This window comes from Coffea arabica, chromosome 10e (genome assembly GCF_036785885.1).
Source record: "Coffea arabica cultivar ET-39 chromosome 10e, Coffea Arabica ET-39 HiFi, whole genome shotgun sequence".
Lineage (NCBI taxonomy): Eukaryota > Viridiplantae > Streptophyta > Magnoliopsida > Gentianales > Rubiaceae > Coffea > Coffea arabica.
The window spans coordinates 47,450,167-47,473,480 of record NC_092328.1 but is presented as its reverse complement, the minus strand read 5'-3'; the positions used below and the strand labels follow the sequence as shown (position 1 = coordinate 47,473,480).

At 35.9% G+C, this 23,314-nt stretch overlaps 4 protein-coding genes across 5 annotated transcripts; all 4 read right to left on the bottom strand.

The window, feature by feature from the left end:
* Positions 1 to 316: 316 nt before the first annotated feature.
* On the bottom strand, positions 317 to 2,832 carry LOC113711595 (peroxidase 12-like). The gene is made up of 3 exons (XM_027234755.2): positions 2,499 to 2,832; positions 1,600 to 1,794; positions 317 to 1,178 (listed from the first exon to the last, which is right to left on the bottom strand). Exons 1-3 carry the CDS (start codon positions 2,739 to 2,741, stop codon positions 558 to 560), a joined length of 1,059 nt encoding a protein of 352 aa, XP_027090556.1. The 5' UTR covers positions 2,742 to 2,832; the 3' UTR covers positions 317 to 557.
* Positions 2,833 to 6,915: 4,083 nt separating this feature from the next.
* LOC113710908 (peroxidase 12) lies at positions 6,916 to 10,048 on the bottom strand. Its single transcript, XM_027233980.2, has 3 exons — positions 9,701 to 10,048; positions 9,149 to 9,343; positions 6,916 to 7,770 (listed from the first exon to the last, which is right to left on the bottom strand). The coding sequence occupies exons 1-3, from the start codon at positions 9,950 to 9,952 to the stop codon at positions 7,156 to 7,158; spliced, it is 1,062 nt and encodes a 353-aa protein (XP_027089781.2). The 5' UTR covers positions 9,953 to 10,048; the 3' UTR covers positions 6,916 to 7,155.
* A 1,879-nt stretch (positions 10,049 to 11,927) lies between these two features.
* On the bottom strand, positions 11,928 to 23,017 carry LOC113711705 (peroxidase 12-like). Of its 2 annotated transcripts, XM_072068129.1 has the most exons (5): positions 23,004 to 23,017; positions 19,561 to 19,617; positions 13,999 to 14,185; positions 13,230 to 13,424; positions 11,928 to 12,597 (listed from the first exon to the last, which is right to left on the bottom strand). In XM_072068129.1, the coding sequence occupies exons 1-5, from the start codon at positions 23,015 to 23,017 to the stop codon at positions 11,980 to 11,982; spliced, it is 1,071 nt and encodes a 356-aa protein (XP_071924230.1). In that variant the 3' UTR covers positions 11,928 to 11,979. The 2 variants fall into 2 exon arrangements, with proteins under 2 accessions (XP_071924230.1, XP_027090675.2); XM_027234874.2 differs by lacking the exons at positions 19,561 to 19,617; positions 23,004 to 23,017 and having other exon boundaries at positions 13,999 to 14,253.
* LOC113711869 (leucine-rich repeat receptor protein kinase EMS1-like) lies at positions 20,383 to 22,334 on the bottom strand. Its single transcript, XM_027235099.2, has one exon. It carries the CDS (start codon positions 22,133 to 22,135, stop codon positions 20,972 to 20,974), a length of 1,164 nt encoding a protein of 387 aa, XP_027090900.2. The 5' UTR covers positions 22,136 to 22,334; the 3' UTR covers positions 20,383 to 20,971.
* Positions 23,018 to 23,314: the final 297 nt, after the last annotated feature.

Genomic DNA, 23,314 nt, shown 5'->3' with positions numbered 1-23,314 from the left:
CTAAGAACTTGGATAAGAGCAAGTCTAGTGATATATGGGCATGAAATTCTGATGGTTGATACCTTTTTTCTTCTCTCTTTCCACATGATTTGTGAAAATAGCTAGGTGTTAATTTCTTCGTTTGTTAGAACGAAAGCGATATGCATTTGAATGTTTTCAAATCTCGATGAGGCAAATGTTCAATTTAGCTAAAGAAAAAAGATTGAAGTACTCCAAGGTAAAATCATGGCAACTCTGACCTTACAGAAGTCACAAGGTTATGCTTATTGCTCCACTTTTTACAACAAAAACCATGAACTTTGGTGGCGCCCATATGAACCTAGTCAGCCTTATTAGGAAGCTCATATGTATTAGAATCAAGAACAAAGAATATAGAGCACAATTTCTAAGTTTTTGCTAAGAAAAGTTGACTTTTGTACAGCAATTTGTTTTGGTCCAACAAATTGATTTGCAATACACAATACACTACCAACTCACTTTGACAAGTTCACCTAAACCATGACATAAACAACAAACGATATCGTACAAAGAAAGTCCAAGACAAAAGTCCTAAAACCTTATAATTCAGCCTTGGATTCATCGTCATCCTCCACCACAGAAGACACATAAGACTTGTTATCAGAATTTCTCACTGAACAATTTGCACGAATTTCTCCTTGTCCACCAGTCAAAACACTGAGCTGCCCCATTTTTTGCATGGCAAGCACAAACTTCTCAAAGAACAATTTCTCATCCGAAGCAAAGCTTGTGACAATGTCACTCGTTCTACTATCCGTGTATAAATCTTGGTCAGATGTAAACAACCCTTGTCGATTCACCAAATTAACGTAGTATTTGTTGTCGAATAAGTTCGGAGTTCGAATGTCCAAAACAGTAGTACTAGTAGAATTAGATTCTGGACACGTTTGTTTAAGGTCATTGGCAAACGTCTCCTCCATGGTTGGATCTTGTGTTGGATACAGCCTAGGGGTGAAGGAAGTGCAGTGGCTGATTCCGATGGTGTGGCCACCGGAGAGGGCTACGACGTCCGTTGCGTCGAAATTCTTGGTTGCAAGAGAGGTAAGAAGGGCACTTGCGTTGCTGGTAGGTGGCGGAAGATTAGCTAATGTTGCATTTCTCGTGGCAAAGTTTAACCCGTCTTTTCTTCCCAAGGGTATTTCATAGTCCGGACCTCCACTCTACAATAGCATGAAACCCAACGTCTCACTAAAATATTATACGTGTAATCTATTGTAAGATTGCCTTAATGAAACGCATATGCGAACAACTGTTTGAACATACCAAGAGATCAACAAAACTCTGCAATATAGGGTACGTAGTGCAATATCATAGGAAACATGTTATGTATAATGTAGTTGCCAAACATTGTTTATTCTTGATAAAACATGTTGCAATCAATTTATCTATATACTCATCCATCTCAAATTCTATTCATCCTTCTCTAATCCTTATGTTCCCTCTCTCTCCGCTTCTTAAATTGCATATTTCTCCTATTAGAAAAAAAATGACTTCACGGATTTCATCCTAAATTTACATGGCTAAGCAAAAACAAGATATCAATTTTGAAAGGTAATTTTTTGAAATTATCTTTGTTTTTACCAGGAAAACAGAGTCGCGTGCAGCAAGTGCCACAATATCAGCACATGAGACCACCCTTCCACATTCCTTGTGGACGTGCTCCCGAAGGCTATCAATGATCTTGAATGCCTCAGCTCTTAAACTCAGATTTGGAGGTGCGTCCTTCTCGCTAGGGCCACTATGGGATCCATCAAGCAACACTGAAGCATCACACCCCTGCAATATGTTTTAACATTCAAAACCTAGTCATCTAGACTACACAGTCAAATCACGTTACTAAGAAAAAAAATGGCCACAAATTAATTGTTATTACCAGTTAATAGCTAAAGCTAGTAATTTCATTTCATAGAAAACCTACTGATTTTTTCAAGTCTCAGACAAGGACGTCTGAATTCCCGTTGGAAGTTCAAAAGGGACATCTTCACTAAAATGGAGCACTTTCATCGTACATCTTTATTATCCCATTAACTTCACGACTGTGCCCAATTGTGAAAAAAAAAAAACAAAAGTTTTTTCATTAACTCCATTAGAATAATAGAGCACTTAAATTGAATCCCCATTAATGGGAGAGGGAGAGAGAGAGAGAGAGTATAGATCATATATGCATGAATTCTCATGTTGTTGGTAAATATCTTGATGTCCTCCTCAGTCTTGTTTAATTTCAATTATCACAAAGAAAAATATGAAACATTGTGTTTATTATTGCATTTAGATATTTGGAGCCAATTAACACTAAAAATCCTTTTAGCCATTGCTACTAGATGCCAATTTAGACACTAACCTCCTTGGTTTAGTGTGGAAATGAAGTTGTATATTCAAAAAAAAAAAACAAAGTTAAGCTTCTATATATAAAGTATAGGTTAGTAGGAATTCGAAGTCAACTACCAATTATTTTCTCGAAGAAACAAAAATGTTTTGACCTGAACAAAACAGTCATGGAAATGGAGGCGAAGCAATCCGGCAGCCTGACCAATATCGTCCTCGAAGATCTTCTTTAGATGGTGTCTGATAATGGTCGTTACCTTAGGACAACTGGAATGGTAGAATGAGGCGGACAGTCCTTCAGTTATTGGAGCAGATATGCCATAGGATGAAGATGAAGATACCGATATGAAGGAGATGGTTAAGAATAGAGCTACTAAACAAGGAGCAAGAAACTTCATGGTTGATTTTGGGATGGCTGAACTTGCAAAGGATTAATGCCTAAACTTGGTTTTATGCTTGTAGCATTAGTCGAAGTGGAGGTCATATATATAAAGTTTTAAACTGAGATCAAAGGTGGCTTTTGCCAAGAAAATATTAGATGCCTTCTCAGGTAAGAAGAATACGCAATATTATTTGGAATAATTACTATGGTACTTTTTGTGATGCGATGTATGTGAAATAAAAAAGTGATTGTGAATATAAAAATATGGATTAAAAAATATATTTTTGATACAAGCGAAATATTATTTATAATAATTTGCTATCCAAACATTTGATGCCTTCTTACGTAAGAAGAATACGAAAGTCTTTGCCAAGAAAATATTAGATGCCTTCTTACGAAAGAAGAATACGAAATGATGTTTGATTACAAAGAAAGACCAAAAGCATCAGTTTCTGCCTTTCAATTCAGGATTGTGACCCATTCAGTGTTCATATTTGAATGGTAGGTAATTTTCTTCTAACTTGAGTTGGAAGCTTCGTCTAAATTGTCTTTCCAAGCAACTCAGCAAGGTGAACTGTATTCACAACTTGAGGTGTGAACATCATCTTGAAATTGGCCTTCTATAAAGCGATTGAGAAAATCATGGGAGGCTTGCCTTTCGCTTTTTACAGTTTCTTTTGGAATCTTAATAGCTTAATCCTTAAGTTAGTGGGCACAAGTTCTCATGTATCTCATTTTGGAATGAAAAATTCATTTTTACCATCTCTCTATATATAATTGGTTTCTCGGAGAGAGTTAGATTGGATGGTAAGATAATATCGATTGTAAATAGGAAGCCTTAAATTTAAATTTTTTTTTTATAAAAAAAAACAGCTTCTTCTTATCCTTATCCTTCTAAACGGTGGGAGAAGAAGTCAATTCACTTGTTGGACGTGACATTCATGAAGCAGCTGAATGCCAAGGGGTATGAGTGAATTCGCTGAAATTAGGGCAAGGACGATTGATCTGTGGATTCAATCATCAAAGGGCCGAAGGAGATGAACCTCAATTAAGGACCACTTTCATCTTAAGAAGGGCTGAAAACAGCGTAAACATGAAATTTTGTCATTTAGGGGCGTTGTTTAAAAACTTATCTTGGGTAGTATAATTCATTTCTTCTGAACCCTCTGAAGAATACGACTAACACATGTTGGTTCACTGTTATTCATATCCAAAATTTCAAAGTCAATTTAAGGCAAGGAAGCCTCCAAAAGAAAAAAAACGTACATTTCCTGATTGATAAGGTCAGGGTCATTTTCATAAACTAGGGGGATATTTGATATACATATACTAGGGTAGTAGAAAACAAATGCAGGGCAAAGATGGGAGAAAGCAGAAATTTCCGTGCAGATGATGAAGGATCAAGAACAGAAGAAAGTAAATTTCCATTGAACAAATTGCCCGAATTTCGAGTAAATTCTTAAATTGTGATGAAAAAAAAGTTTTTCTATAAGGGGGGGTAATTTTTGAAGTTAGTTCTAGGATTATGATCTTCACATTTGTGAAATGCGAGTTCAGATACTTCGCATTTCACAAATGCGAGGTCAGTCTCTCAGAAAAAAAAGGAAAAATAGCTCGCATTTACCAAATGCGAGCTGTATTATCTCGCATTTGTTGAATGCGAGGTACGCAATCTGAACACAACGCCCTTGAGGTCGACCACAATACGCGAGCATGAGGTCGCGTATTCAGTGGTCACGTATTACAACCCGCAGCCGCAAAGCTAAAAACGTGACCATAGGGTCGCATATTGATCCCTCGGCCATAACAAAACGAATACGTGGTCAGTTTCTTCATTCTTCTTCTCTTTCTTCCTTGCGTTTTCTCTCTTCCAAACTCACCCAATTCACAAATCTTCATTTTTGCTCCATAATCTTACTAAAAACCATCAATTCAACAGCTTTTGAGCATCATACAGCCTTTCTAACCGAGAAATTATCAAATCTTTTAATCTATAAGAAATATGACTTTTTTGTTATTTATATACAAAGAATTACTAGTATATAAAATTTTGTACTGAGAGCTCACATTTGCTAACTTCTAACTCGTGTGAGTTTTAAAATAAAAAGGATTTATTCCTTTATGATAAATGTCAATGCAAAAACAAAAATGATTGTGTGCTCCTAATAAAAAAAAAGCAAATTTTGAATATAATTTTCTAGGAATTCGCATTTATCGGATGCGAGATACAGTAAAGCCGAAAGCCTACTAGTTCGGTTAAGATTTATTGCCACAAATTATTATCAAGTATTGATGGCAATATTATGGGATCTTTTTTTTTCTCAGTTTTGATGAATTTAGAGCCTTAAGTAGTAAAATTTGTAGAAATTTTCATTGCAAATTGTAAATCATGTTATAATTTGCAGTGAAATCATAAAGCAAGGGAAAATGGCATTACAACTGAAGCAAAAAGAAAAATCATGGCAAAATCTAGATTCATGGAAAAATCATGGCCACAAGAAGAAAACGCGACCATGAGTTCGCGTATTGTGTGGTCGCGTATTACAACCTGCACCCCGCAAAAATCATTTAAGGGTCAGAAATATAGACCTCGCATTTGATAAATGCGAGGTTTATATTTCTTTTTTCTTTTTTTTTTTTGGGTTTTGATGGTCGTAAAATTCAAGGGACTTCGCATTCAGCAAATGCGAGCTCCGTAAGCTCGCATTTACTGAATGCGAAGACCCCTTGGACAGAATCTAGCACTCAAAATGCCTCCTTTGTAGAATTTTTTTAAAATTCATCATAATGTTAGAAATTTCTCCCGAATTTCCCCTTTGATTTCCTGTCAACATGCTAAGCTGCCTCATCTTTTACCATTGTAAAATCAAACCTCGCAAAGAACAAACTCTTGATCAACAGCAAAAACTCTTGAAAATGCCCTAGCCCAATGATCAGTGTAAATTAAAATGAAAAAAAAGGTATATTTGCTTTCTCTCCTCAAATTGGGAAGTTTGATAGTACATCAATATAGTAGCTATTAATGGAATGTGCAAGCAAGTAAAATTCTATTCTACATTTTCCTTGCAAGTTACAACTCATCAAGAATGGAAAGAGTTTTGTTCTGATAAAATGAAGTTGGTTAGTGCGTATATGATTTTTACATTCTAATTTTTGGTATTAAACATTATCACATTTCAACTCCACTTTTCTAGTAAAAACTTGAGACATGTACTTCAGCATGCAAATGAATCTTTTTTACCTTATTGTCCGTCGATGAAAACTACCAAAATTATCAGTTGAATAATTTTTCATGTTTCTTTCTTGTGCTAGAATGTACCAGGTCCAAAATAATCAAAAGGGCCAGGGTACAACCTAAAGTACTGACAATATATTTTCAGGCAGGCCTCGTCACCTGCTCAAAGTTGGAACTTCATGTGTATTGTTGCATGGCTTCGCTAAGTCTAGTCTACTACCTGCCCTTAACACCAACACCATCACGCATTGAAATCTTTGATCCTCATGATCAGCTACCACAATCCCACTTACTCTTCTCATCGCCTTCCATTTGGTAGTTCCTTCTTCAAGTTAAAATTATCGAATTAGTTTTGCATTAAATGAAGTCAGCTCCTCCCATTATGGAGTTTGATTTCTCATAAAACTTTCAAAAGTGAATCAAGCCCTCTCAATTCTAACCACAAAATCCATCTGGTGGGGTAGAATAATTTTCCCCTCGTGCGTATGATAATATTTTAACAGTGCTTCGTGAAGAATTGTCAAAGAGATTCTTCCCTTAACCATAAGGAAGATTACTATTAGCCACCACAAATTTGTCATACATCGTCTAGTTGATGCATCAATTGGCGGGTCAAAGGAGATAAACCTCATTTTAAGGACCACTTCCATATGAAATTTTATCCATTGGGAGCATCATTATTATTTTTATTCTTTTAGACGCAAAAGAGCCGTCTTTGTTACAATTAAGCTACTGTTTCATAATAAGTTTTTATGTAATACAAGCAAGGTACAGAATCGTACACTTCCTGATGAAGAGTAGGGTCATTTCAAGAATACGCAGAATATTTTACACCTATATCAAGCTAGTTGAGAAATGGCACGAAAAAGTTTGGATAAATCAGAAAAAGTCAAACAGTGGATGGAGGAAAAGAGCAAATGAAAAGAAAGTAAGTATAGCCAAATGACAAACTAGATGCCAAAAGTTACGTATTATGCCTGACTTTTATTTTTTGTAATATTGAGACTTTGTTATTTCCAGAATTTTGGCTCATCACAGTCTGGCCTAGAAAAGCCAAACACAGGCAACTGGTTTGATTTATTCATCAGACTCGATTAAAAAACGACCTTCTTATTACAGCAGCCTTCACTCCCAAATTAACGACATTAATTTGAACAGGAATTCTCCATGACTGGATCATTCACAACCTGCAGCCTCAGAACTGTGACAACCCTTTTCCTCCATCTTCCACCACAGAGGACAGAGATAAGTCCAAATTCCTAGCCGAGCAATTTGCACGAATTTCCCCTTGATTTCCTGTCAATACGCTCAGCTGCCCCATTTTCACCATCGAATAAGCAAAACTCTCAAAAAATAATTCTTGATCAAGAGCAAAACTAGTGACAATGCCCCTCGTCCTACGATCAGTGTACAAGTCCTGGTCCGACGTGAAGAGCCCTTGACGGTTCATGAGATTAACATAGTACTTATTGTCGAACCTGGATGGACTTTTAAGGTCCAAAACAACCGTGTTATTGGAATCCGAAGTGGGACAAGTCCGATAAAGCTTTCTGGCAAAGGAATTCTCCATGACTGGATCTCGAGTTGGATAAAGTCTGTTGCTAAATGAGCCACAATGGCCAATCCCAATTGTGTGACCACCTGAGAGAGCCACTAGATCAAGGGTATCGAGATTTAGTTTTCCAAAAGAAGCTATGAGGGAAGTTGTGTTGCCTGTTGGAGGTGGAAGAAAAGCTAATGTTTCATTTCTTGTAGCAAAATGTTGTCCATCTCTTCTTCCCAATGGAACTGCATACTCAGGACCTCCAGACTGCAATACATCATATTGATGATTAATTGTCACTAAGACAATGGCAATTTTTGTTTGAATCAAGAATTCAAATTGTTGGTAAGATTCAAATAAGAAAATGTACTTTTTTTTTGTTATATACTTTTGCATGCTATTCATTAAAATCGTAGAATTTAATACGAAACCATGTTGAAACAATCATAAGAACAATAAACCAAAAGAATATTTGCTTTCTGTTCTCAAACTTAGAATTTTATGCAACATAAAAAAGGCAATAGACAAACTTATGCACATGAAGAAGGGAGAGAAAGTTATATCCTTAAAAAATATAATTTTCTTAGTGCATATTTTCGTTTTGCATTCCAAGTTTGGTATTAGATATAGCATTTTTAAACTCCATTTTTCCAGTAAAATTCGAAATATATACTTTAGCATGAGGTCAAACTTGTTTCCTGATCGATGATAACTCGTACAGGTGTGAATCTAAGATAAATGGGAGTACATTTAACCTTTCCAATGTATACAAAAAAAAAAACGATTTTTAATCTTTCTGGCTGTCCTTAGTATCTAAAGTGCACCTATTCTTTTCATCCTGCTTGGTACTACGTTATATTATACGTGGTTCGAAATAATTTTTTCCCTTTCGAGGTAACGGGGTCCAAAATAATTCGAAGGGCCAGCTAAGGTACACCCTAAATTACTGGTATTGTAACATTTCTCAATAATTGTACCACCTACCCCAAGATCAGCATCATCACGCATTAATTTTGAGTTAGAGCTGGAGAGAAAATGGGGGTAAAAAAAAAAGAAAATGTGATTAGTCAAGATCAGTTACGTACCAAGGTCTGACTAGTTTTCCTTACACCTCCATTGAATGGTTCCTTTTTTGGTTGGTATTCTGCAGTTATTTTTGCATTAAATGAGGCCTGCGTCACCGTTCCTTGAAAACAATAAATCGACTGCTCAATCCTAATCTCTGATCACAAAATCTATCTACAAGCCAGGAAATAAGGGCATTTAAGTTTCATCGGTTAAGGGCTTCCATTTTTTCTTCTTCTTCTTCTTCTTTTTCCTTTTTTCTTTTTAACTCTTTTTGGAGAGTATCGATGGTGAAACTCTACGTAGACCTTAACAATTAGAGCTTATTAGTTAGTATTACCAAGTATTAATTAGCAATTGAATTGCACTCCATTGTTAATTGAGGGTTAATTTGGTATTATTTAAACAAAGAAAAAGGAATGAAAGGCTTTCTTTCTTTTTTTTCCCCTTGAGCGACAGGTGTTGAATCTAAGATTTTCTACTTATAATTTCTCCTACCTCACCGTCCAATTCAACCCAACCCTCCCAATGAATAGGTTACTTCACTGTGAATTGAGCAAATGAATGCATATAGGCTCACCAAGTAAACTGAATCCCGGGCAGCCAGGGCAGTAATATCAGCACAGGAGACAACTGTACCACACTTCCTATGGACATGCATGCGCAGTTCATCGATGAGTTGGATTGCTTCTCGCCGTAACGTCAAGTTAGGCGGCGCGTCCTGCTCACTCGGCCCGCTTGCTGATCCTGCTAGCAGTACTGATGCATCACAACCCTGTGTGGATCAGCTCGGATTAGTGAATTATATTACTTCACAATTTCTTGACTAATAAACAATCCATACTAAAATGTGAGAATTTCCAAATGTTATTCGAAGATCTTCTTGTTACCTTAAATTGTTTGCAGATTACTAGATGAACAAGTCTAGGTGCACCCAAAAAAAAAAAGTAGTAGTCTAGCACTGATTTTGGGTCGGTTTCTATAAACTTGGAAGAGATAATTTGATATTCTGATTAAAGTTAAGGGCCCTAAAGCATAAATTACTTGCTAGGCATGACCAAATTGTTTCAGGAATGGAAGAATCACATTATTTTGTAGTAACAATACGAAGGCGAACAAAGCTCAAAAGCACCTGGACAAAGCAATCATGGAAATGGATTCGAAGCAATGCAGGAGCCAGGCCAATATCGCCTTTAAACGCCTTCCTAAGGTGCCTTCGGATGGTAGATTCCAATTTGGGACAGCTACTGTCGTAGAAATCCCACGAAAGTCCTTCTGCTAATGGTGGATAACTTTGACTTAGAGCCTTAGTGACGTAAATAGAGCTATGAAGCAAATATGAAGAAAAGACCAGACAAAGTAGAGCAGTAGTTGTCAAAGCCATAGTCGATGTTTGAATCGATCTACAGACTAAACATTGGGACGCTTTTTATAGCATGGAAATAAAAGCAACCAATTGTTGAGACAATTATTATTGTAAAGGGCTCTTTGTATAGGGTACTCTTTATCGAGCGAGCTGGCCTTGTTTGGATTGAAGTTTTTTAAATAAAAATTTTTATATTTTTTGTGATCACATATTTTAATTATTTTTTGATTTTGTAGATATTAAATTGTTACAGTATTTTTTTTTTTTACAAAAATTCTAGAAAATAGTAATCCAAGGAACCACGTTTATTACATTTTAGGCAAAAAAAAAAAGGGTATTATATCATGATTGAGGAGTTTTTAATGCTACAAAAATCTAATACAAAAGTACCTCAATGTGGTTTTGATACTGCAAAAGTGATTTTTGTAGTATTCTAGTCGGTAAGAAATGTATTTTGCAGATATCTTGGAGCATAAATTTTCATCATTGACTGTTTCTATCATTCTTTTAGCTGGTAAAAGAAAGAACCATAAATAAACGATAAAAAAGAGTCTCATTCTCTTGCACTTTTGTCCCCCTCTCCTTCATTCGAAACCGAAGAAACTTGTCTGTAAGGATACCACGTTGCACCTGCGTGGCAAGCCAATCCTAGGACCAGTGTCGTATTATGCATCCATCACAAAGACCAAGCAATTGAATTATGATTCAACTACCACCGACTGAGTTGGCTGCGGCAACAACTCAACCATTTCCCTGGCTTTGGTTCAATTTTTTCACTTAGTTCATGTGAGATTCAAATTGTCCCACGTCCACAGGTCAATCTAGAGATTATATTAATCCCGTGGATGACATTTCCTGATTAAACAAGGATAATCTTTACGTAGAGTTTATTGTCTGTAGGAAATTAAGGGAAAATGTAAATTAACAAATGTAAAATGACCAAAAAAAAGAGAGAGAGAGAGAGAGAAGGAAATGTTAAGATTTCATATTGTAGAATCCAAAAAATTTGACCAAAAAGCTGTAGGAGATAAATTTTATAGAACCAATATATATGGGGAGGCAATTTACATATATAATAGTAATATATGTGGGAGAAGAGGAATAGTACCGACACTAATATACTAATCACACGCTATAATAATAAACCTATCAAAGCTTTACTCTTCACTTTTCTTAATTGGTCACAATAATACGAACCCCTATTTATAGATTAGATTATTTAGTGAATGAGTTTTGACAACCACAATAAATTACCGAATAAATTACCAATTTCTAAATACTAAAACTACTATAATTTGACTCCAATAAAATTACTAAAAATTTGATTTGACTAAAACACTGTTAATTAACAATATACAAACTTCTATTTTTTGGGTTTGATTTAATATGTCAATATTGCCTCTTTTAAATCACCAACAACACTATTCACTATCAATAATCTCACTTGCAAATTTTAGCAATATCACTTTGAATTCTTCATCTTCAAAAGCTTTTGTTGCTGCAATATTCCATGTCTTTGGATAGATTGTTTTCATCGTAGAGTTTGATATCAATTGATTGATAACCCATCACTTCGTTATTTTAATAATCATAATTCACTTGACAAGCTTTTTTTTTTTCAATCTCTATCTTCACATCCGCAATGAAATAATACCAATAATATATATTAATCACACACCATAATAACAAACCTATCAAACATTCACTCTTCACTCTTCTCATTTCATCACAATAATATGACCCCCTTTCACTCTTCTTATTTTATCACAATAATATGACCCCTATTTATAGATTAGATGATTTGGTAAACAAATCTTGACAACCACAATAAATTATCTAATAAATTACCAATTTCTAAACACTAAAAGTACTATAACTTGACTCTAATAAAATTACTAGAAACCCGATTTCACTAAAACACTGTTAAATAATAATATAGAAATTTCTATTTATTGGGATCGATTTAATATTCCAACACATATATCATGCTAGACTTTTATTATATGTAAACATTTCCTTTTTTCTTTCTCCTGCAATTTGACCGCTCACCACTTGGCCAAGCCAATTTCTTCCTTTTCCACCGACCGGGGAAGGAACAAACTATCTGAATTTGTAACCGAGCAATTTGCCCGAATTTCTCCTTCAGTACCAGTCAACACGCTCAGCTGCCCCATCTTTGTGATTGCATAAATAAACTTCTCAAAAAACACGTTTTGATCAACAGCAAAACTTGTAACGATTTCCGTCGTTCTGCTATCAGTGTACAGGTCTTGGTCTGATGTGAAGAGTCCTTGCCGGTTCAGGAGATCAACAAAGTATTTGTTATCAAAATTATTTGGACTTCTGATGTCCAACATAGTAGCATTCGTGGAATTTGATGTGGGACAAATCTCATAAAGGTTGTTGGCGAAGGTTTTGTCCAGGGCAGGATCTTGAGTTGGATAGAGTCTATTAGTGAACGAAGGGCAATGGCCAATCCCAATTGTGTGACCACCTGATAGAGCCACAAGATCAGCGGCATTCAAATTCTTGGTTGCAAAAGAGGTCAAGAGGCCACTTGTGTTGAGTGTTGGTGAAGGAATATTGGCTAATGTTTGATTTCTTGTAGCAAAACTGAGTCCATCTCTTCTTCCCAGTGGAACATCATAATAAGGGCCACCAGACTGCACTCAGATTAAGTCAACAATTGTAGAATGATAATGACAAATTAAATCCTTGAAGTGGAGGACATCTAGATTATCAACAAAAGATGACTTTAATTTGTCTTTTTCATTTCATAATTTCACTAGAACTTGCTAATGAACCTCTATTGTTCAACCATCATAGATTTGCCCTAATCTATTGGACTAAATAGACCGGTGTGTTTAGTCGTTATAAAAGGACAACTAGTACAATAGTCAGGAATCAACGTAGAAAAACAGTGTATTAACTTACTACAAGACCAAGGAGCAAGGAAGAAATCCAACCGCATGCGCCTATGTGGGGTCCAGAGGGAGAAAATTCACCAGGTAGTACACTGCACCCTCTTTTGGAGTTATGAAAGCAGAAGTTTGGTTGCTTGAGTTATGTTTCATCAATACAAAGTACTTGGTTGATGACAATAGTATTCCAAAAACATCTCAGTACATTGTTTTTTTTTTTTTTACTAAAAACCCAAATTCTTTCTGTACTACGGCTTTTTTTCAAGTTTTCATCTCTATCTTTCACTAGTTCAACAGATTTTGCAGATATTGTAAATTGTATTATTTTAACAAAACGAATCGACGTAGCCACAAACAATGCCAAATAGGCTTACCAGGTAAACGGCATCCCGGGCAGCAAGGGCAGTGATATCCGCGCAGGACACGACTCTACCACACTGGCTCTCTATAATTCCACGAAGGTCATTTATGGTTTTGAACGCTGCAGGTTGCAATGACAAATTGGGAGGCGCATCCTGCTCACTCGGCCCGCTCGTTGATCCTTCCAATAGCACTGAACCATCACAACCCTGCATAGATCAACTCAAATTCCAAATTGAGAAAGTATCATAAGTAGAAACCTAAAAGCTTTCCAGTGTGTTGGATGAAGAATTTGGAGCATATATATAGAGTGCAAGATTGAAAGGTTAACAATATATAATATCATGTCCATAGCTCAGATAAAAACTAGGGATGAATATGCTAGTTCATTACTAATGAACGTAAATTCTACTTCAAGTATGTACGTGTTTTGATACATCAAGCGATAACTCTTGTCGAGAAGGTCCTAATTTAACGGGCAAAATTGAGACGTCAGGAATTAAAGTCTAGAGTTCAAATCCCTCTTCCTCGTCGTTTCTTAAATCGCTTTAGTAAAAAAAAATTAGAAAAAAAAGGAGCGATAACTACTGTAAGGCGGTTTGTACAAGAAAAAAAGAGGTTTGATTATACATACATATATTAATAGTTTTACGAGAATGCGAATTTATATATTGCAAGCTAATTTTGAATTTGGATGCGTTATTTAATTTGCATTATTACGTGCAACAGGCGACATGCTGTTTTATCATGAAATGAAGTTTATTTGGAATGATGGTGTATAACCTGAACGAAACAATCATGGAAGTGAAGGCGAAGCAAGCCAGCAGCTACGGCAATACTATCATTGAAGACTTGCCTGAGGTGATTTCTGATGGCATATTCCAGACTGGGGCAGCTAGATTCATAGAAATCCCACGAAAGTCCTTCCACTAGGGGTGGATAAGTTTGTGCTTTCGTAACATGAAAAGAGCTGTGAAGCAAAAGTGAAGAAGTGGCTAGAAAAAGTAGAGAGCTTAAAGAACTGGTAATCGAAGCCATATTTGGTTTTTGAGTTTCCTAGCCAACACAATGCAAAGTAATTTATAGCCTGCAGCGTATAAAGTCTTTTAGTAAAGTGAGACTAGGCACTCCAATGGACCACGTGGTTGCCACATCTTTTCATCTTGATAAAATTTCAACATCAGGGGACAATTTATTTCCACATATGAGTTCACTGCTTGCATCTGCTAGAAACATTGCAAAAGATTGTTCAGATAGAAAGCTCAGATTGCCTGGTTTTAACTTTGCAACAACTCAAGTTGATTATATATCTACTATTGTAAACATTATATACACTTACACCAAGATTAACGCCTAACTTTTGAATCAAGGTCTAATTATGCAAAGGAAAAATTGCCAATTTTGTCCCTAAATTTTTTTTATTAGTATTGATTTAGTCTCTAACTTTTATTTCTAACCAATTTGATCCGTTAAATTATGCTGCACTTCCAATTAAGAACTCCGCGTCGACACCACCATGTAAAACCAATCTGCCTTCTAATTAACCAACTAAACGGGAGTAGTTTAGAAACTTTAGTTGAAATGCAAGAAAAAACCTGAAAATCGCCGATGGATATTTTAAACCAAGAACCTGATTTTTCTCCTCTCTCTCTCTCTCTCTCCATCCAACATTTCTCTCACAATCCTTATTTTTCTTGAATATCCGGAAGAAAATAATGGGATATTTTCCGTGTTTTCTTCATATTGTTGAATCGATTGCCTATTTATGGATAGGCCTGCAAACGAACTGAGCCGCTCACGAGCCGAATCTTTACTCGAACTCAATATGGCTCGTATCTTAACTCGAGCTTGATCAATATCGAGATCGAGTCAAGCTTGAGCTGGTCAAATCAAATTTGAGTTCGAGTTCAAAACATTAAGCTCGTTAATTCAAGTATATATATTTTTTTTTTTTAATAATAAAATTACATATATATCCTTAATTTTTAATTATTTATTGCTAAAAATATTATTTTATTCATTTTTTAAAAATAAAATAATTATTTTTTATTTTTTCGAGCTCGAACTCGAACTTGAGCTTGAGTTTTAGATTGGCAACTCGTCGAGCTCAAGCTGAAGTTTGAGCTTGATAAAAGTAAGTGAAGATTCGATTTGATTAGGCTAAAATTGGATTCGACTCGACTCTTTTGCACCTTTACTTATGCATGGAATTTGAGTCCAATTATTGCAGTGATAAAGGAGGAGATTTTTGGGTTCGCAATCAAGAAGCCATTGATGTTAGGGGTGTAAATCCTCCTTTAACGTGCAATTCAAGGCTGCACATCAGTCCTTATTGGGCTCCATATTGCCCTGAATTTAATCCACTTAACGCGCTCTTAGCTGGTTTCGTTTTAGTTGGGATTTGACCGTGGAGGTCCACTGGTCAATTTCCCTGCTTCAGGTAACATGGCAAATGCAATAATTTGATATGTAAAACATCTACTTTTTGCTTTGTTTCTTTCTATTTAATTGTGGGCTTGAATTTATTTATGTAGGTCATGGCTGATGAGGGTCTGGTACCGTCTCCAGAAGAAGAAATCAAGACAAGACATGTCATTGCCAAGCTTAAACAGTTTTATTTTTTGTTCTAAATTCCAGTAAAAGATAAGCACATTTTTTTTTTTGGTGAATCGCATAAACACTTGATCCATGTCTCATCATTTGCGTAGTTCTTGTAAGTTGGTTAATCTTGATTCCGAAGTCAAATTGCTTGATATTGCAGAATTATGAGGTGGGGTTGGTTGGGGGTACGTTGAAGATGACATTACAGAACGTACTGCATTACAAGGCTCGTACCACCCATCATTTTCCAAGGGAAAAAAATGAGGGAGAGAGAGAGGAGATGAGAAGAACTTCCAGTAGATGAAAGAGTTCACACTTTCCTGCATTTATTACTTTGTGATTTTTGGTCAGTTTATTGAGCTTTATGATAGCATTATAAGGTAAGATGAACTTACTACTGTTTCATCACTAAAGTTCCCAAAATACCCCTATGATTTTTTGCAAAATATTGTAAAATGGTATTTTTTGGCTGAATACCATTTTACAATATTTTGCAAAAAATCATTGATGTTTTCTCAACTGATTCATCAATTGCTAAGAGTTAGGTTCCGGGGACAGGTCGAAATGGCAGGATTCCGAATGGTATTCCGAGTCGGAAGAAGAACTCTCCATCAAGTAAATGCTCAATTATTCATTTTTTTGTAATTTTTTCTAATATTTTGCATCATTTTTTTTGGTGATTCGAGCTTTTTATAAATAGCAATTCTTTTGAATAATCGTTAAATAACAGATGTTTTATCTGAAAATGGAGCTGGAAGTTCTTGACATCAATCACAAAGACCATAATGACCTGACCATACTTGACCTTAATCACACACACAACGTTCTTTGCATCGCCAACCCCTAAAAAGACATGTCAAGAATAACTAAGCCTTGTTCTCAGCATAAAACATCCCAAAATTCTCACTACACACATCAACAAAGAAAAACTAATCAACATTCATAAAATCAATAAAACAATAAAAAAAACATATAAAATAATCCAATGTTAGAACAGGTCCCTTCTTGACCTGTTGGATACAGTTATGTCTTGTTATATTATCTATATTTGGAGTAAATTTTAACCTTGTTATTCCAAAAGGACCGTGCGTTAGGCGCATCTCTTCTTTGATCTTTTTCCACAACTATAATATTTCTAGTTGATGCAATTCACGACACATAAAAAAATAATACAAAATTTTTTTGTCTTCTTTGACATTTCTAAATCTAGAAGGCATATTAAAAATAGGGTTAATTCGACTTTGTCCTCCCAAACTTTGGACGATTACCAACTTTAGTCCCTAAATTTCAAAATGGGACACTTAAGTCCCTAAACTTATAAATTGGGACACTTAAATCCCTAAACTCTTATAAAATGGGACACTTCGACCATCACGGCATTCAAGATTCTGTTAACAATTTTCCTTAATTGGGAGGTATTTATAAGTTTAGGGACTTATGTGTCCCATTTTGAAGTTTAAAGACTAAAGTGGGTAATCATCCAAAGTTTGGGGGGACAAAGTGGAATTAACCCTTAAAAATATTGCTATTTTACATGAAATCAATATGTTTCCCATTCGGATCTTACAAAATATATTCATTTGAGTTTTGAAATTTGCAAGACTTAATGTAAAGCAAGTCAATTGCCATTATATTTCTCAAAAATTGCAACAAAATTATATTGCGAACATAAATGTACCCTAGTGTCTAAGACTGCATTATTTCGACTTTGACAAACGTGGCAAAGGTAGAATGCATTTAGTCTTTCATGATGCATAAGTCTTTCACGATCCACAAGTCTAGGTTTTATCTGTGCCATTCAGATCCATGCGGGAAGTGGGATGAAGATTGTATTTTGATAGTAAGATCTGTCCAATGTTAATTTTTTTTAGACCCTCATCTCCGAGATTTTCAACAAAACATCTCATTTCTTTCACTTTTCATCTTTTCTGTCTATTGGTCATTTGTTTTCTTTTTAAAAATCCTCATCTCCAAGGTCAAAATTCCAAACGCGACATGGGACGATTTAATATTTCTTCATCTATTTCCATCCATCTAAATTTTTTTTTTTAACATGACAAGTTTATTTTGAGAATTTGCAGAAGAGAAGATAAGAAGGACCCTTTTTTCAATCAGTGTTAGTAATTATTTAATAATTATTAGTACCAATCTTAGTATTTTGATTACTTTTAGTATTGATCTTGAGCCAAGATTCAATATTGACCAAGACAAAATTTGATGATTTTCCAATTAAAATATTCTCTAACCGAGATCTGATCTCTGGAACACCTTGGAATTGGTTTCACTTTTCGACAATACACCTCATTTTCGATTCAACCTAGAATTTGGGCCAATTAAGTCTGGTCTAATGTGTCTTAGCGTAGCGTCCAATAAAATTCGAGCCCAATTTTTTTTATCAATTCTTTAGTCACGTCATTCTGGTCTAATATGTACCTATATACATACATACATATATATATATATATATATATAGTCTTAATTCCTTTTTTTAGCTGAATAACATTTTACATTATTCTGCAAAAACTCGTAGATGTTTTCTCAACTGATTCATCAATTGTCTAGTGTTAGGGTTCCGAGGATAGGTCGAAATGGCGGCATTTTGCGTCGAAAGAAGAGCACTCCATCAACCAAATGCTCAATTATTCATTTTGATAATTGAATAATGGAGCATAACAAAATGTGGATATGTGGAATTTTGCAAGTAAGCTTTTAATCCTAGACACGCTTTGCAATTTGACAAGGGATTAGCTAGAGAAGCGAAATGGAACTTAAGATGCAAGTTGAGATGGCAATCACAGAGAAAAATTTAAGTTTAATTTAGGTAGCAAGTGGTGTCATTCAAAGTAAATGATACATTGTTTTGAAAATCAGATCGGACCGACTAGTTCGACCAGTCGGACTGCGAACCAATCATAGTTCCAGTTTGGTTCATACCTCGGGTTGACTGAACTTAAAAACCAGTAAAAACTGTACGAACCGGATTGAATAGTTGAACATGCGATTTTTTTGTTTTTGTCTATTAAATTGAAAAAAAATATATATATATAAAAAATAGGTTTTCCTTAACCCTAAAGACTAATTATTAAATGTCACATCCACTCACTTTCTTCTCATTTTTCGCCTCTTATCAAGTTTGCATTTCTATTTTCTATTTTTCTGACTTCCTCCAAACTTCAAACTTTTTTTTTAAGTTGCAATCTCTAAATCCAAAAAATGTGAATTAATAATTTAAACTCACAATGTCTGATTCCCATTGACGCGAATTTTGTATAATTTTAGAATATTGTGGTATTTTTGGGTTGGATTTAAGATTATTTTTTGGTAGATACAATTGAGATTGAAATGAAATTTATTTGTTGCAACTTATAATTTAAAATTTTTAATTGTGAAAATCCAAGTTCTTTGAAAATATTAAATTTTTTATCATATAAAATCTTAAATTAGTCCATTGCATGTCTTTTTTTGTACATATATATTTATATAAATTATTTTTTAAAAAAAATTCATTAAACCAGAGTTGAATCGATCTGAACGATTGAATCTCAACTTGAACATCTCGTCGATTCAATTAACGATCCGAGTTTTAAAACATTGAAATGATGACGCACTGTTAAAAACAGGTTCGCGGAGGACAAATCCCATTCCAACCAACATGTTTTAATAAAAATTCGCCTTCCAAGCAAGTCAACCAAGTTAAGTAATAATTGGGCTTCACCGCAATCCTTTTTAGACCGTCGAAAAGGCTAACTTAAAAGGCGCAGAGCCAAGAAAATAGCACTGGACGAAGGCGAAACAGAAGTACTAATTAAGGTACAATCTGTGATAAAACTACAACGGATGTACTGATTGTTTCCGGTCGTTGCCACTATTACGCATCATCCAACCTGAAGTTCTATTTTTCCGTCCACACGATTGGTGGTGTATCTCAGCTGAATTTTTCGTCTCTTTATGGCCAAAATACTTTAAAGGGATAATTTCAGAAACCTCCCCTGAAGTTTCTAACAATTTCACTGAGCTCCCCTAAAATTTAAAAAATTATACTTACCTCCCTACCAGTCTAATTAATATGTTATAGTCCACTATTTAAGGGTTACTGATAAAATTTGCTTAATTCTGATCTGTTAGTTATAATCCCATCATTGTGGATTAGTTGTCATTATTAATAAAAATAACTTTTATTAAAAAAAAAAAAAAGAAAGAAGAAAACCTGAGATTCCTGTAACCAATCAATAAACCGCTATCCATATATTCCAATTTGCCTGGATCTGACCAGGAATTTTCCAGTCATTAAACAAACAAAATTCTACAAACGTAAATTTGCAAGTGAACATCTCAATTTGGAAATGAACAGAGAGGTTCTGGATGGAGAATTACTTGCCAGCAGCCTCCTGACTTAATCAGGATGATCAAGTTCTTGCCAGTCCTGAATCCTAATCCCCCCCTCCCCCTTCCCATTTAATGCCACAGACGAGGAAAGCCAGAAAAGGAAAAACTAATGAAATGCCCACATCCTCCCTGCACCCATAATGATGGCCCTTAATGCAAAAGACAAGAACAACAACATGATGATGAAGGGAAATCCTTCCAATTTCCAATCAAGAACATGTACGTCACAACATTAATTAATCATAGAAAGTACACAAACTCTCTCGTGAATTGTCACTAAATGATCAGTGACAAGAACCATTCTATGCCAAAATGCGCCTGTGAGGTTCTACACAAAATACTTCCTGCTGTGCATTACAGGAACCAAATTTTGCCACAAAGTCATGTTTACCTAACACTACTTTGAGTTTCAACTTCCAGGAGTCTTGGATCTTGGAAGTTGGAAGTTGGAAGTTGGAACCTCACATTGCAGAAAACAGGGATTTGTGACATCCCAGGTTCTGTAACTAGAAACTAACCACAACTTATGGTACTGATGACCTATTCTAAATTCCTATGTTGAATCATTTAGCTGAGGAATTCTTCAGCCGAAGTACTGATAACCCTTATCACTCTGTTGCATAATAAGCTGTATGCTATACATCCCTGTCATGATCACCTCAATTTGCCGCAAGCAAACATGGGTTCTAAAGCTAAGACAGAGTAAAACCAAAAATACCAAAAAAGAAAAGATAGATCTGATCAAACCCCCTCCAAACTGCCACTGGGCTCATTTTTGTGGAGAAACTCCATCCAACATTTGGGCAACTTCCTTCATTGCTGGCCTAGTTTTACCATTCTCAGTAGCACACATTTTAGCAATTCTAAAAACTTCTATGACCTCGTTTTCCTTGAGCTCATCCTTTAGGATATTACCATCCACCATTTCCATGTACCGCTTTTGCGCCACCATGGTATTAACCCATCCCATCAACCTAATCTCCTTTCCATCTTCCCACGGAAAGGGCAAACTAGGCCGCCTCCCGGTGACAATTTCCAACATCAGTACCCCAAAGCTATAAACGTCCCCCATCATCGTTGCCGTCGTCGCGCCGCTAAGGTATTCCGGCGGCATGTAGCCCATCGTGCCGGCCACCTGAGTCGATACGTGCGAGTGGGACCCCTCGATGCTTCTAGCCAATCCAAAGTCAGCTATGTGTGCCTCGAAATTCGCGTCTAATAGCACATTACTGGCCTTAATATCCCTGTGTATTATTGGTGTGTCCAAATTATGCATATAAGCCAATCCCCTAGCAATTCCGCTGATAATCTTAATCCTCGTTACCCAAGATAACGGCAACCTGAAAACTGAATGCTCCACGTCCACGTCATCGGTATCCTCGGACGGGCACGACGTGTCATACAGCCATTGGTCCAAACTTCCCCTCTCGATATACTCGTACACTAAAATCCGCTCCGAACCGGTGGAGCAATACCCGAGAATCTTAACGATATTCGGGTGGTGGATCTTTCCCAGGGTCTCCATTTCAGCCTGAAACTCCCGGAAGCCCTGGAATGCATCGGCGTCGAGTTTCTTGACGGCGACAGCGACACCGGAGGAGAGCTTAGCTTTATAAACCAACCCGAAGCTCCCGTCTCCGACTATGAGCTCCGGAGAGAAGTTCGCTGTAGCTTGAAGGAGCTCCGCCATGGAAACCGGGTTCAAACTCGGGTCAAAGGTTGTAGTTTCTCCTATAGTAATAGAAGAAAACTCCGGTTTGTTAGTGGGCACTGCCTTGGGCCGGGTATCCAGTGTTCTGACCCGAGATCGGGGTGGATTAGGACGCTGTCTTTTCGAGCTGGTTCTGCAGATTACCATAAGAACTCCGAAAAGAACAGTTACTGCGAAGAAGGTAGCCATGGCTGCTAATACAGCTTGGAGGGTTGGATTCATTTTTCTGGGTTTCTGGGTGGATATTTTTTGTGGGTTGAATCGACTGAGAAGGGAAGGGAGAGGAGGACAGGATCAAAAGGGAGATGAACCGCCATTAACGGGTCTTAATCTATCTTATGTTACAAGGAAGAAGAGTAGGTGTGTTGTGCTGTCTTGTTGGGTTGACTGAGGTGTACCAGTCAACGGTTTGGTTGTTCTTAGCTCTTTCTAACATCATAATTATGAATGTAAATTTAAATTTGTTCTTTTTATATATATAATCTAAATTCTAACCTGGTCGTTTCCTTTATATTTTTTTTTCTATTACTATTAGGAAAGTGGGAAGAAAATAGAAGAGAACGTTTCAACTAGTTGTTTTAGCACAACTTAGAACCTTCATAAGCTATACATTAAGCTCTGCATGTTCGTGGTTAAAGCTTGGACATTTTTACGTTTACGTGAACACATTTTTCAATCAGCTTTTCACATTATATATATCAAATCGTTATAATAATTTTTCTATAAAAAATTCAGAAAAATGCAATCCAAACAGTAAGTTTTTAAAGGGATTGATTGCCCCATTTGACTGGTTCAACAAAATTGATAATTCAGATTGGACTAACGATTAAGATTTGAACTTTCTAAATTCATAAATTAATTGTACTGTGCATAAAATTGGATGAATTTTTTTTTTTGGGTCAAAAAAGGGGAGTTTGATAGGAACCAACTAAATTATCTTGCACTGCTGATGCACTAGTAACGAGTTAGCTGAGAATTGACTACAAATTTTTTTTTTTTTTTGGGGTAGAATGCACTTCTTTCACAATGGTATGTTGTTTCTAACAAAACGGGATGGAGGGAGTATGTGGTATTAGTCATTGGGTTTGGCATTTTCCAACTCATTTAAGTGTTTTCACTTTTCAACTCATAAAATTGCTCTATGGATTGTTTGACTGTCAAACGTTTAGGGACGAAATTGGTGCCATGTGTGGTGCCGGCCGGCCAATCACAAATTCAACTGTAAAGATTCTAAGGTATTTCCAAGGACTTCAACTTCTCTTTTTTGACTTCGTGGGACGAATGGTTTTGCTCATGAAACCCAAGTTTTGCACACAGATCAAATATTTTTATTTTTAATTAATGTTTTCGTCCCCACTCAGCAATCAACTTTTGAAACTGTATGCAAATACTTTGAGTTTG